The 12,250-nt window shown below is 39.5% G+C and overlaps 1 protein-coding gene across 1 annotated transcript in view; it reads right to left on the reverse strand.

Moving 5' to 3' along the window:
- cdk18 (cyclin dependent kinase 18) overlaps positions 1-12,250 on the reverse strand; it is a 49,629-nt gene that overhangs the window by 5,424 nt on the left and 31,955 nt on the right. Inside the window, exons 3-15 of the mRNA XM_042406678.1 lie at positions 11,826-11,962; positions 10,270-10,401; positions 9,676-9,732; positions 8,238-8,352; positions 6,950-7,044; positions 6,784-6,846; positions 5,953-6,076; positions 5,329-5,449; positions 3,660-3,757; positions 3,467-3,572; positions 2,526-2,568; positions 2,327-2,417; positions 363-440 (exon numbers count right to left, since the gene is read on the reverse strand). Of these exons, the coding sequence (XP_042262612.1) occupies positions 363-440; positions 2,327-2,417; positions 2,526-2,568; positions 3,467-3,572; positions 3,660-3,757; positions 5,329-5,449; positions 5,953-6,076; positions 6,784-6,846; positions 6,950-7,044; positions 8,238-8,352; positions 9,676-9,732; positions 10,270-10,401; positions 11,826-11,962 (1,260 nt within the window). The remainder of the gene's footprint in view (positions 1-362; positions 441-2,326; positions 2,418-2,525; positions 2,569-3,466; positions 3,573-3,659; positions 3,758-5,328; positions 5,450-5,952; positions 6,077-6,783; positions 6,847-6,949; positions 7,045-8,237; positions 8,353-9,675; positions 9,733-10,269; positions 10,402-11,825; positions 11,963-12,250) is intronic.

A 12,250-nucleotide genomic window follows, 5' to 3' on the forward strand; every position in this document is an offset into this window, starting at 1 on the left:
GTGGTATTTTTATTTGTGTGAGGGTAAACAAACTCAGCATGTTGGCTTCTTGCAGACCTTAGCTAATTAGCAGAGTACATCCGTAGATATTTCAGCATTTCAGATGTTGCGGTCAGGAACTAAACAGCCAGGTTTAATTCAGACAGTTACAGTTGCGCAGTGTTTGAGTGGATACAAGAGATACAATCCTCTTTATCCTTTTATCCAGTAAACTTGAATTATCTTCATTAAATCTGTTAATTTTATCATCTGTAATATATAGAATGTGTAATATATATAATATACTATATGAAATGAAAGTGGCATGAGAAAAGCTTGTAGTGTAGTCATCTTATGTTGAAACTGTGTGGAGGGTACAGCACCTAGAGGCTGAAACACTGAGCTGCGGTGGCCTGGGTCCTTCTGGAGCTGCACCTCTCTGAGAGAAAACACTGAGGCAGCTAAAACAAGAAAGGGAAAGCAGAGGACAACTTTAGAGCATAAATACAATAAGATTGCAGCCTCTGTTTTATAAAGGCTTTAATAACAGAATACATTGACACATTTTGTTGTACGGTACACTGTAACCTTGAGGTTGTAGCTTGACATAAAAACGTGAAAGACAAATGCACAAATCTGTTAATCAATTAGTCTGAAGAGAAAAATCAGTTTGGTGCCATGTGTTGAAGCTTGGAACACAAAGTGAAAACTAGATTTTATAGTGGTAGTCTATATGTACTGTGCAGGACACATTTTGCAATATGTAGTACTTTCTTTTTAATGCTCATACTTTTGTAAAATTATATAGGGTAAAATGTTTCTATGGCTTTGGCCTAAAATATGTAAATTATACAAGAAAAGAAAGTGAGTGTGTGTGAGGCAGTGGTGACCAAAACTGTGATGAATTACTTATTGAAAAAATAATTATGTTACTAATTACTAATTACTCAGCAGCAAAAGAAATCAGTTACATTACTTGTTACATTATTTCTGCTACTCAGCCCAGTTGAGGTGTCTTTAAGCAACTCCGAAGCTTCTACACGTACACCTCATATCTTTTCTATTACCACGTGTAGAAATAGAAAACAGAGACATTGTGGTTTAACAAGAAGCCCTACAATGTGGAGGAATTTGCTGACCATCAACAGCAAGCCAACGTGGTGAGTACAGCTACCCACACCTCCATCCCATGCATCAAGTGACACGCACAAGACCAATCTGTTTAATGAATGTCCAGAGATCAAGCTAAGATCAGCCTTCTATCCAACTCCCAGTAAAACAGTGACCAAGCACAGAGGATTAAAGCAGAGATCCATGAACAAGCTGGGGAAAATGGACTGCTTACAAGCTGTTCTGAGAAGAATGGGTCAGAGGTAGTAAAGAGTGAATGGTACCCCCTTTTATTATTAATGCAGTTTTGTTGTGGGGTTTTTTTCAATGTAAAGTAATTGAAAAATAAATAAATAAAGAAAAGTCAAACAAACAAACGAACAAACAAAAAACAGTGACCAAGCCGATTCCCAAATGAGAAAGTAACGGAGCATTACTGTAACAAGTAAATGTAATGTAGTTACTGAATTTCAAATTGTGATCCCTTACGATGAGGTTTTTTTGTGTTGTTGCTGTTTTTGTTAGCTTTTAAGTAGCTATTTAGCCAAGCTATATCTTCAACCATGCAGTCTTGACTCAAGAGATGAGCCACTGAAAAGCCTCCTAAAGACCATTTTTAAAGCAGACATCTTGACATTTCATAGCAGAAAAAGCACAGGTTTAATTAATAATGCTAATAATGATGTCTAGTGCTTGGGACACATAAAGGAACATAATCATTGTTAATATAATTAGTTCCACCAGGACTTTTCCTGACATAGTCAAAATGTCTGCTTTGGAAAAGGTCCTTTGCTTCCTCCAACTTTCCCTTCAGGTGTCTGTTAGTGTTTTCAGAGTGAGACTACAAGAATAATTACTCTTTTCCATGAGACAACAATGACTAGCTGTTAAGCTAGCAAGCTACAAGCTAATGAAGAAGAAATTAATCTATGAGGCAAATAATTAGCCACATGCAAAATATGGCTCAATATTAAAAAAGATCTCTGCTGGCATAAAGATTGACCTTGATTTTTTTTTACCTATCCCATAATAACTGTGTGCTGTCAGACCTTTTTCCTGTGCTGGCACAGTGCGTATGGAATTTGACCAAAAAGCACAGGAACTGTTTTCAGAAAGGTTACTGCTGAGATGGCCAAGTGGTCACCTGCATTAACAGTACAAGTACAGTTCACTTTTCACTGTCAGTGTTGCCAGGCTTTTATACTGTGTGTACCGTATATGTGTGCATATGTCTTACTGTCTGCCAAATTGTGTATGTTGTCTCCCAGACTCAGGAAGTAGGGGTGCCGTAGAGAGGCTTCAGAGGAGATTCTGCTCCTGGTGTCGTACTGCAGTGACAACATAAAAGCAGATGATTAGACCATCTCTAAAATCACAGTTCTTTTCTGCCTTAAATTCAGTTGGAAGGTCATACTGTCTGTGCTTTTGTCTCATACCAGCAGTAGAGCAGACAGCAGGTCAATCCCCTCTGTGTCCAACCTGATGAAGACAAAGACATTTTTTATACAATGAAGGTTCAGGGAAAGATTATATGCTGATACCAATAATAAAAGTGAATTCAGAAGAAGCCCTAAAGTGAGTAAAGTTTTCATAAAAGTGATCATTTCATTCAGAAGTTTCAAACTTTAATCAAACCAGATATTTCTCCTCCCATAACCAGGAGTTTGATATGATACCACCATGTTAACATTGACATGGACAAACTGGGGACTGATATGTCTTTCCTCATCTGTCACCACTCAGCTGAACAGACTGAAACATACAGTATTATGCTGGACGCCAGGGGTTACATTTACATTAATTAATTTGGCAGATACTTTTGTCCAAAGCTATGAACAAATGAGACCTGACACAAGAAGAAGCATCTAAGTGCCTAGCAGATTACTTTTTTTTCTTAGAAAGAGCTCCAGAAGGATTGAGAGCAAGAGGATATTAGGTGAGAAAGTACTCTCAGAAGAGGCATGTCTTCAAGTGATTTTTGAAGACAGAGAGGGATTCTGCTGATTGAGTTTGGAAACTCATTCCACCACCAAGGAACCATCCAGACGAAGAGTTTGGATTGAGATTTTATGCCTTGCAATGTCAGTAAGACTAGTTGTTAATTTGCAGATCTTAATGAAAGAAGAGGGCTCATAAACATGAATTATGGAGTTCTGGTAGGTGAGTGCAGTGCTAGTGGCCACTATGTAGGTAAGCATTAGTGTCTTGAACTAAATGCAAACAGTAACAGGGAGCCCATAGATGGCATAACCCTTAAAGTATACATACACATTTTTTTTCAAATTTTAAAACAATACTGACATGCCCATGTACATTGCAAGGATTATTGGTTGGTTAATTGATTTAAGCAGCAGTATTAATGAAGCCTAAGTGTTACCTGGGCACATGGTTGATGAGAGCTTGAGGTCTGTATTGAGGAAAGAGGTAAGACCTAAACTCCTCATTACTGCTGATACCTGGCCAAGTCTCCTCTGTTGGAGTCCCTGAAAGACAAAAAAACATCATGATGTCAGAGGACACCACTTTTAGATTGGCCTGTAGCATATTGTTATCTTATGCTGCTGTCTTACCAATGAGCCTGAAAATTAGATGTAGTTCCTCCTTCACTGTGGCACCAGGGAACATGGGACGACCTGTTGCCATCTCATAAAGGATACAGCCCACACCCCTGGAAGAGGAAGGAGGAGATGAAGATACAGGGAGGAGGTGCAAACAACAATTAGGAAAATCTAGGTTAGGTTCTGTTCAACAAGAACACACTTTTCAAAGAGTGCTGATCATAAGTGCAAACATGTATGGTGTGAGTGGGCACAGTGCAGCCTTTTGTTCAGGATAGCATGCTGAAGAGGCACACTGTAGTCTGATGAGAGCTAAGTGAGCTCATAAAAGGCTGTCATGTTGCCAGAGAGCCATGTTTAGTCCTCAGTGGTTTACCAGAGCTGTGCAGGTTTTCTCACCTTGGCAAAGTACTAATGAGCAAATAATGAAAGTGAACGCAGAAGAATTTCACTCCACTGTATGACTAGTGAGTCATCTTTCTGCTAATAACCTGGGAGATTTTAATAGAAGTGCATGGTGATATGGAAGAGTCATGGAAATCCTGGGCAATCCTCAAGCTTTTGGATATTCATGTAATACACCAAGCACACAGCCTCGCTCAATACCAGGACTAGCACTCATATTTTTTCCCTAAGGGAGTTTAGATAATCAGCTGTGTTCAGATCCAGATCCAGGATAAAACTAGTTAGTTTGGAGAAACATTAGACAATCTGAATGAAAACTCTATGTACTCTACATGTTGCTTTCAGCCCATTTGTTGTTAGTTTCTTGATGTTTCTTCAGATGAGAGGACTAAAACCACCAGTAGGAGTCGCCAAAGTCAGAAATCTCAAATTTCTACATATATAGACCTAAAGATCTTAGTTCTCAATTTGCAAAATAATATGCTTATTCAAAAATATCAACAGTGCAATGAGTGGTAGCACTCCAGTCGGTGAGCAACAAGACATCCTGCACCATATTTGATTTTTCATGGTTTATATTAACTTTGATGGAGGAAACCTTTCTCAGTCATGGGAAAAAATTATTTTTTTGTTACTTTACACTTGCCTGATGTCTTTTTTCCATCTCTGTAGTTGCTAAACGGCCTGCCTTTTATCCAATGAGCTCATAATTTCAACATTCCTCTTGTAATACACTTTATGAGCTGCTGATTGACTGAAAGGCCCAACATGAGAGACTGTGACTTGGACTGTGTGTATAATAGTCCTGATCCAGAGCTTAGCAACAATGTGTCTTTTATATTTTGAGTAATTAAAGTGATCTACACACATGAACAATTCTCTTTGAAATTCTCAGCCTTACATTCAGAGCCTGAATTAGTACTAATTTCATGCAAATACACAATATATACAGTACATTATTTTTGCATATAAAATGTGCATTAATTGCATTAAATGTGCATAAGCAAACTAGATGCATATTATTTACAATCTCCACTTAGATTTGAAATGTCTAGAAGCCCTCATATTCTCACTAGATAACGCTGGTGGTTACAGTCACTCAACACAAAGTGATTGCTCCAGCAATCCATGTCTTACAGTTTGTATGTGAGCAGATGCTCATTGTGGCATTGTAGATCATGGATCACTGTTAAAGGACAAAAAGAGAAGAATCCTTTCCAGCATGCAAGAACATGTTGGAATACTGATAGTCGAATATACATATTGCACTACTCACCACATGTCAATGGGTGTGGAGTATTCTGTGGAGCCCAGTAGCACGTCAGGGGGCCGATACCATAGAGTTACCACCTCATTCGAGTAGGTCTTAGTGGGGACGGACTTGGCTCTTGCCAGACCTGGACAAATACAGCACAGTCTGGGTTTAACTGGAGGTTAGCAGTATGGATTCTGCAAAGGTATTTGTTGCTATAAATCTGCGTTTTGTCCCAAAATTCCATGAAATTATAACCACTGTGTGTCATAGTAAAATTTACTTAAGTCTTGTATAGTTTTGTAAAACTGTGTCATCCAAGAAAAATGTTATAATAGTCCTGATATGAGACCATTTGCCGTGCTTAGGTAAAACTATTTATAAATCATCAGGGAATACTGGTGGGTTTATCTGCCCACTTCCAGCACCATATTGAGAAAACTCAGAAAGAGGGGCACAGTTGCTAGGATACAGGAAGTAAGGGTGCTAAAGTAATCAGGACAGAAGATCTCAGAGTGGCAGTAAAATATAATTGGAAAGCAGTTGTGGCAGGAAACGTGCTATCTTATTCCCAAATGTCTGTGTCTTTATGAGCACACTTGCATTTGTTGATGTCCGTATGCTGTATGTGTTTGTTTTCATTCCTACCAAAGTCGGCCAGTTTGAGCTCGCCCTTGTCGTTGATGAGCAGGTTCTGAGGCTTAAGGTCTCTGTGGAGGATTTTTCTCTTGTGACAGTAGGACAGACCACGCAGGAGCTGGAACATGAAGATCTGTAGGTGAAAAATGAAAATGATGACGATGTTGATGACTTTCCCATCAAAAAGACATATACAAGATTATTATGCAATATTGATCACTAAAGGCATAAAGTAACCTATGATCAACTCTCATCAATAAATTAACTGAATTTACCTCCTCCTATTCAAGTCTTCCCTCTAACCCTTCCTATCCCCTTTATTTTAATTTAAGTCACAAAATTCATAGAGGTGTTCAGAATCAATCAGAATTATTTTTTTAGCTGATTTTTTTGTTTTCATGCAGTTATTTATTAGTGGCACAGATGTAAACCAATTCAAGTTTGTGTCTGTCTTTGGTGTATAGATCATCAGTGAGCATGTGCATACAGGTGGTAGAAAACAAACTGGAATGATTGAGAGCTTATGAGAACGTCAGCGTGTGAAATTGTTTTTGTGTCTTAAATTGCACGAATTGCAAAAGTAATGGATGGAAAATGATCCCAATCAGGAAACCTCCTAGCTTCACCAGTCTGGTCAGAGCAGACATTTCATGCTAATGTTATTTTTGTATTTTTTATGATAATGTTATTTGTGTGAGGGGGGTATCTGTGCTTTTAACCAGTGCTGCTGGTTGATGATTTGGGACGTTCTCATTTCTCACCACCTGTAGAACTTTGTGTAGCTCTTTGTAGCTGTGTGTTGAGCTTGTGAGATCCAACGTGGCTAATAATACAGCTCACCTTAACGTTATGCATGCTCATGAGATTCCCACAGTTGTCCAAGTACTGTTTCAGGTCGCTGTCCTGTAAGACACAACAGGGACACTCAAATCTCTCCATATTCCGCTTATGTAGTTGAGGTCAACACCTTTTGAACACCTGCATGCTACATGTTAAATGTACTCACAAGATACTCAAACACCAACGTGAGGCAGCGGTCTGTGTGGATGATGTCGTGCAGCGTGACAATGTTTGCGTGTTTTAAGTTCTTCAGTAGAGACACTGGGTGGACAGAAGAGGGACAGATGAGTTGTGTTTTCTCCAGGTGCCTTCAGAAAAACAACAGTAGAAACACCTACAAAACTACTACACCACAGGGCTGTTGCTCTGTCATTAGCTTAGCTGTAGTTTAAGATTAAAGACAGGTTTGAACCGGTGTTGTGTGGAACAAAATCACAAATTCTGTTAAACCTCACTGTTGTGTCCTTAGAGGCTGCGGTTCAAAGTCCCCCTCCACTCAAAAAATGTTGTTCACTTGGATGTTTGAGCTTCACTGTGTAGAATGATGTATGTGCAGAGTTTGACACCAGAAGGCTGTTTTCAGGTTCATCTGCTGAAGACGGAAAGTTTCTCTGTGCTCTCACCTTAAATCTGAGTTCATGGTGTGTACCTATGAGCATGATTTGTGACATCACAAATACTTAGGTTCAAGTATACAACTTGCACAAGTGCAATGTTGAAACTCGAAGCCTCCAGTGCACATACACTGGACTTTACAGTGAAGTAGGAGACATCTTGTGTCCAGCAGTTAAACTTCTGACATGAACAATATTGACACATTCATAGAAAGGAGTAAATGTTAACTAATTAAACTTCTTTTGTGGAAAAACCATATGAGGCACAAGTAAGAGTATTTTATATGTCTTAAAAAATGTCTGGGGGAGGATCTTTAAACTTAATCTAAACCCAGTTGATGTGTCCTGTAGAATTCCCCAGAGCTCACTGTCTCTGAGGTTTCAGACATGCTCTGACAAAAATTTAAGGTCAGAGTTGAGTATAAGGATAGATTTCCATGGATCAGATTATTTTATCAATTTTAAACCATGTATGTTCTTATGAAGGCAACTGTATTGTGAGTCCAATAATTGAGATATTTCAGCCTGGACCAAAGTAATGGCCTGACTTCCAGACAGAGATTACCATCCACAGAGCTGTGCTGCAAGTGTTGCTTAGCTTGCAGCTATGTTTTAGACTCAGCAAGTTCCGGTTTAGCTCAACCACAGCAAGGCTGACCAAATGTTAAGTTACACAGCGACAGCCGCCTCCACATCAAAATGTATATGAAGTCATATTTAAGTGACACTGACAGTCGTAAATGTGCTCCAATCCGTTCCTTCTCCCTAAAAAGGAATTATTATCCACTGGAGGGCAGCATCCCTGGACTGGAGAATCTGTGTGTGTGTGTGTGTGTGTACCCTCTCTGATAGCTGTACAAGGTGCTCCCTCCTCGTGCTCCAGCCGAATCTCCTTTAACGCCACCAGGTTCTCTGTAAGTTTGCTTCGCCCTTTGAACACTGTGGCATACGTCCCCTATGAGCACAAACACACACGTATACTTTAGGTATCCAGCTCTAGCTGACATTCTGTTAATACTACATTCTCAAGAGCTGTTACTCACATGCTAGCAGGTTTACCCTTTTCTATTAATATAGACGGAATAATGTGGCTAATTTGATTGGAATCTGTTTACTTTCGCTGTTTACTTTCTCACCATCATCTGTAGCAGATAAAAAAACGGTAAAGCTTAACAGATAATTAATCCCAACTGACTGAATGAGGTTTTTAATTGCTATCATCCACAAGCATCATCAAAACATTACTCCAATGTGATGGAAGCATCTCAAACAGGCTTTGTTTTAATCTGTTAATTAAATGAAGATGTATTGCTACATAATTGTTTTTGATTACTGAAAAAAAACTGCTGGTTTTCCACTGCAGGTAATTCTTTTTTATAATTAGTTTGTAAGTGTTCTAATTACTGTAGATCAACTACTGCAGGCCGAAAAGAGAGCACATCTTTTCAGATATCGAGCAAACGAATAGCAGTAAAATATGTACTTCTATAATGACCAAATCTGCAAATAACTGTAGCTCCACTGTGTGTAAAACAAACCAAAGACAGGGCAGGTTGTGTGAACCACACGGGTTATGATAATTGAATACAAAAACAGCTCTTCACAATCTCTCACCGCTGCTGTTATCTGCTGCTGAGGCTTGTGACTGAGAATAATGCAGACAGTTTCTGTCACTAATCATTCCTTACTCCTTGAGGCAATAGATGTTCTCAGATAAATGGTGGGGGGTTCAAGTGCATCAGCTGTGTCACGCAGTCTTACAGCCCTCCTCATCCGAAGCATGTCTATGCTTTGTGATCCTACAGAAAGCAACATGGCTGATCGCATGGAGTGAATGCAGATTTAAAACTTTTTATTCTTGTTAAGTTGAGCCAGCCATGCAGAACTGATGAAAGAAAATGGACACATGGGTATACTGTATATATACTGTCTATACTTGTTTGTCTCATTTAGGCATATAAATAAGGCCTAAAGCACCCTGCATGTGTTGTACCCATTTTGACAGGCTCTTGGATCCCTGAGAGGCTTGGCTCACAGAATGCCTGAGAAATGTAATGAAAACTCGCAGACAACTTGAGGTCAGCATGGTTGACATTAAACACCAGGGAGACGCTTTATTTTCAATTGATAAGGTTCACTTTAGCTTCAAGTTATTGCTCAGCGGCAGCAGCAGTGGGTGTAGCTGCTGCACACTCATTCCTCAATGGACTGCATGATAGCCACTTCCATCGTCTGTCTGAAAATTATTAATAGGTGAATGTTTGAGTAATTGACGTACCTCACCCAGTTTGCCGAGCTTCACATATGTCTCCAGTTTCCCAAAGCCTATGTCAGACTAGAGGAACAAAGAGAAAAAGAACAGATTAAGCTTCTGGTATCAGAAGTCATAGTTTTGTCTCCTGATTACACTTTCAAAGCACCAAAAGATTACATTTGCATACATTAGTTAATATTTTCTTAAGTTAATTAAGAACAAATCCTTGTTTACTCTGTTGACCAGGCGGGAAACAAAATGCCTCTTGATGGAAAAGTGTGGTTAATATAAAAGAAAATAACATTCTCATTATAATAATAATACAGAAGAAGGCAAGATAAGAGGACTCCTCATTTGCAGAGAGAAATTATGCTCTGTCATATGAGCCAAGATGTTTACTGGCTCAACAGTAATCTATCAAATAAACAAGAAGCCAACATAGTTGCTAAAATGAGATTAATATGAGGGTTAACTAAACAAAAAACCCGTAAATATGAGGCTAAATATGCTGTATTTAACTGAGCTAATACTATAAGCCTGTGGTCATTTTGAATATGAGCTCAGGTATATAGATAAAGATAGAGTATATATAAGTATGTAGTCATGTAGAGTACTAACCAATGAAGCACGTCGAGACATGCGACTGAGAGGTTTGCAGAGCGGTGAGTTTTCACTCTCCAGCTGCAGTTTCTTGAGAAACTCTGGAGGAAGGCGGATGTCCATGGGCAGGGACATGCGCTTACTGACGTCCTGCAGGCAGTCAACAGACACCAAGGTTACAATATCCTGTCTGTCTGACTGTCTGTTGTAGATGTAGAGATTAGCTACCTTGTTAGAGTGCAAGTTTGTTTTTAAAACCACATGAAGCTAATGAAGTTTGCCACTTAGCAAACTTGCGCTCATTTTGCCAGTGTAAAGGACATGTGGACATGGTACCACTTTTTAATAGGTATACTGTTTAAAGGGTTTATAAGTAGTAATTAATTTGGGGCTGCCAACTTGTGAAAATCCCTTTGTATCTTCCAGCATAACTTGCTCTCTCTTCTTAATTAGCTCTCTAAGGAAGGATCCTCCAATTGAGAATTTGACCACTTGCCTTCTTTAAAAGACTCAGCCCTCACCGGACTGCATGATAGCTACTTCCATCGACTGTCTGAAAATAAGCAATGTTTGGGTACAATTTAGGTCAATATAGCACTGACACGATACTGGGTTAAAGGTATAGTTCGCATTTTTTGAAGTTGGGTTGTATGACTACCTGCAGTAGAGGGGGGTTGGCTGGGCTCTTCCACTACAGTAATACATGAAGTCTGGATTTGTAAATGTTGATAATTTAGTAAATGGATTTTGGTCTGAAAGGTCTGCAGCTCTTTGCAAGAAGGTAAGTGGTTGAATATCGTAAAGGTTGTCCTGATGAATAAAAATTATACACAAGTCAAAGGAATTTTTCACGTCCTGGCAACCATAAAATTGTCCTTATGACTTACTGATTTATAACCATATAGCAATTTGTTATAACTTATTAAAAATTGTATTAGAAAGAGGTACATACATGTCTTAAGCTTGTCGAATAAAGCTACAGTATGCAGATTGTCTAAGCCCTCAGCCCTCTCACTGTCGCACCATTATTTCTGTCTTCACAGCACCAAGTCTTTCCTGAGTGCTTGCTCCCCTCTGGCATAGCTTCACTTGACTGTCTGGTATGAGTTGTGTGGAGTATGAGAAAGACTCTGAATCACACTCGCTCCGCAGGGATGTTTTCTGAAAAGGTGGAACCGTGAACTCTCTCACATTTCCAATAAAAAGGTCTGGTGCTGTGGGGAGGGTTAAAAGCTTCCGAGGTGACTCATCTCAGTGAGCTGGCAGAGGTGGAAATGGCGAAACGACTCCTGAGGAAGAGTTTACACAAGAGAACAAACTACTTGTGGCACTGATGATATCTATGTCAGACTGACTTTTAATGCTTTTAATGTGCACTTGAACCAAGACCATTTCCCATCAGTGCTTCCTTTGTAATGCAAATCATTATTAACTTTACCATTCTGTAAATGTGGAAGAAAAGCTTGGTAGCAAGTAAGTGCAGCTTGACCAGAAACCTAAGTGAAAACTTTGCATTTTAAGTCCCATGTCATATTAATCTCTTCCCACAGCTGTTCTTCAAGACCTCTTCTTACCTCCATGGAGAAACGTCTGTGCTGGGCCTTGCTGTGGTAGTGGAGGTGGGACGGGGACTGAGCTCCCGGTGTGGTTGGTTCAGGGCTCACTGGACTGGCATCATGAGATGGAGGGCCCAGCCTATCTGGAGTCAGGCCTGACACACAAGGGAGAGACATCACATTTGGTCAGCATTTGTAGATTGATGACCAATTAAAGGAAAACTACCATGAAGTATTAGAGCGCTAAGTGGAGATTTTGCATCTGTAAAGGCCACAGTATGTGATTCACGCCATTTTCATACTAATCAAAGCATTCATTAAGCCCTCATGCCCTGTAGGGAAGCATCTGCATTCATTATATTTCTTCACTCATTTATTTAGGTCTCCCTGTAGTTAGTTGCTACATACTGTCCTTTAATCACACAGCTAGAGCTGACATTTAA

The sequence above is a fragment of the Thunnus maccoyii genome, chromosome 3, assembly GCF_910596095.1.
Source record: "Thunnus maccoyii chromosome 3, fThuMac1.1, whole genome shotgun sequence".
NCBI lineage: Eukaryota > Metazoa > Chordata > Actinopteri > Scombriformes > Scombridae > Thunnus > Thunnus maccoyii.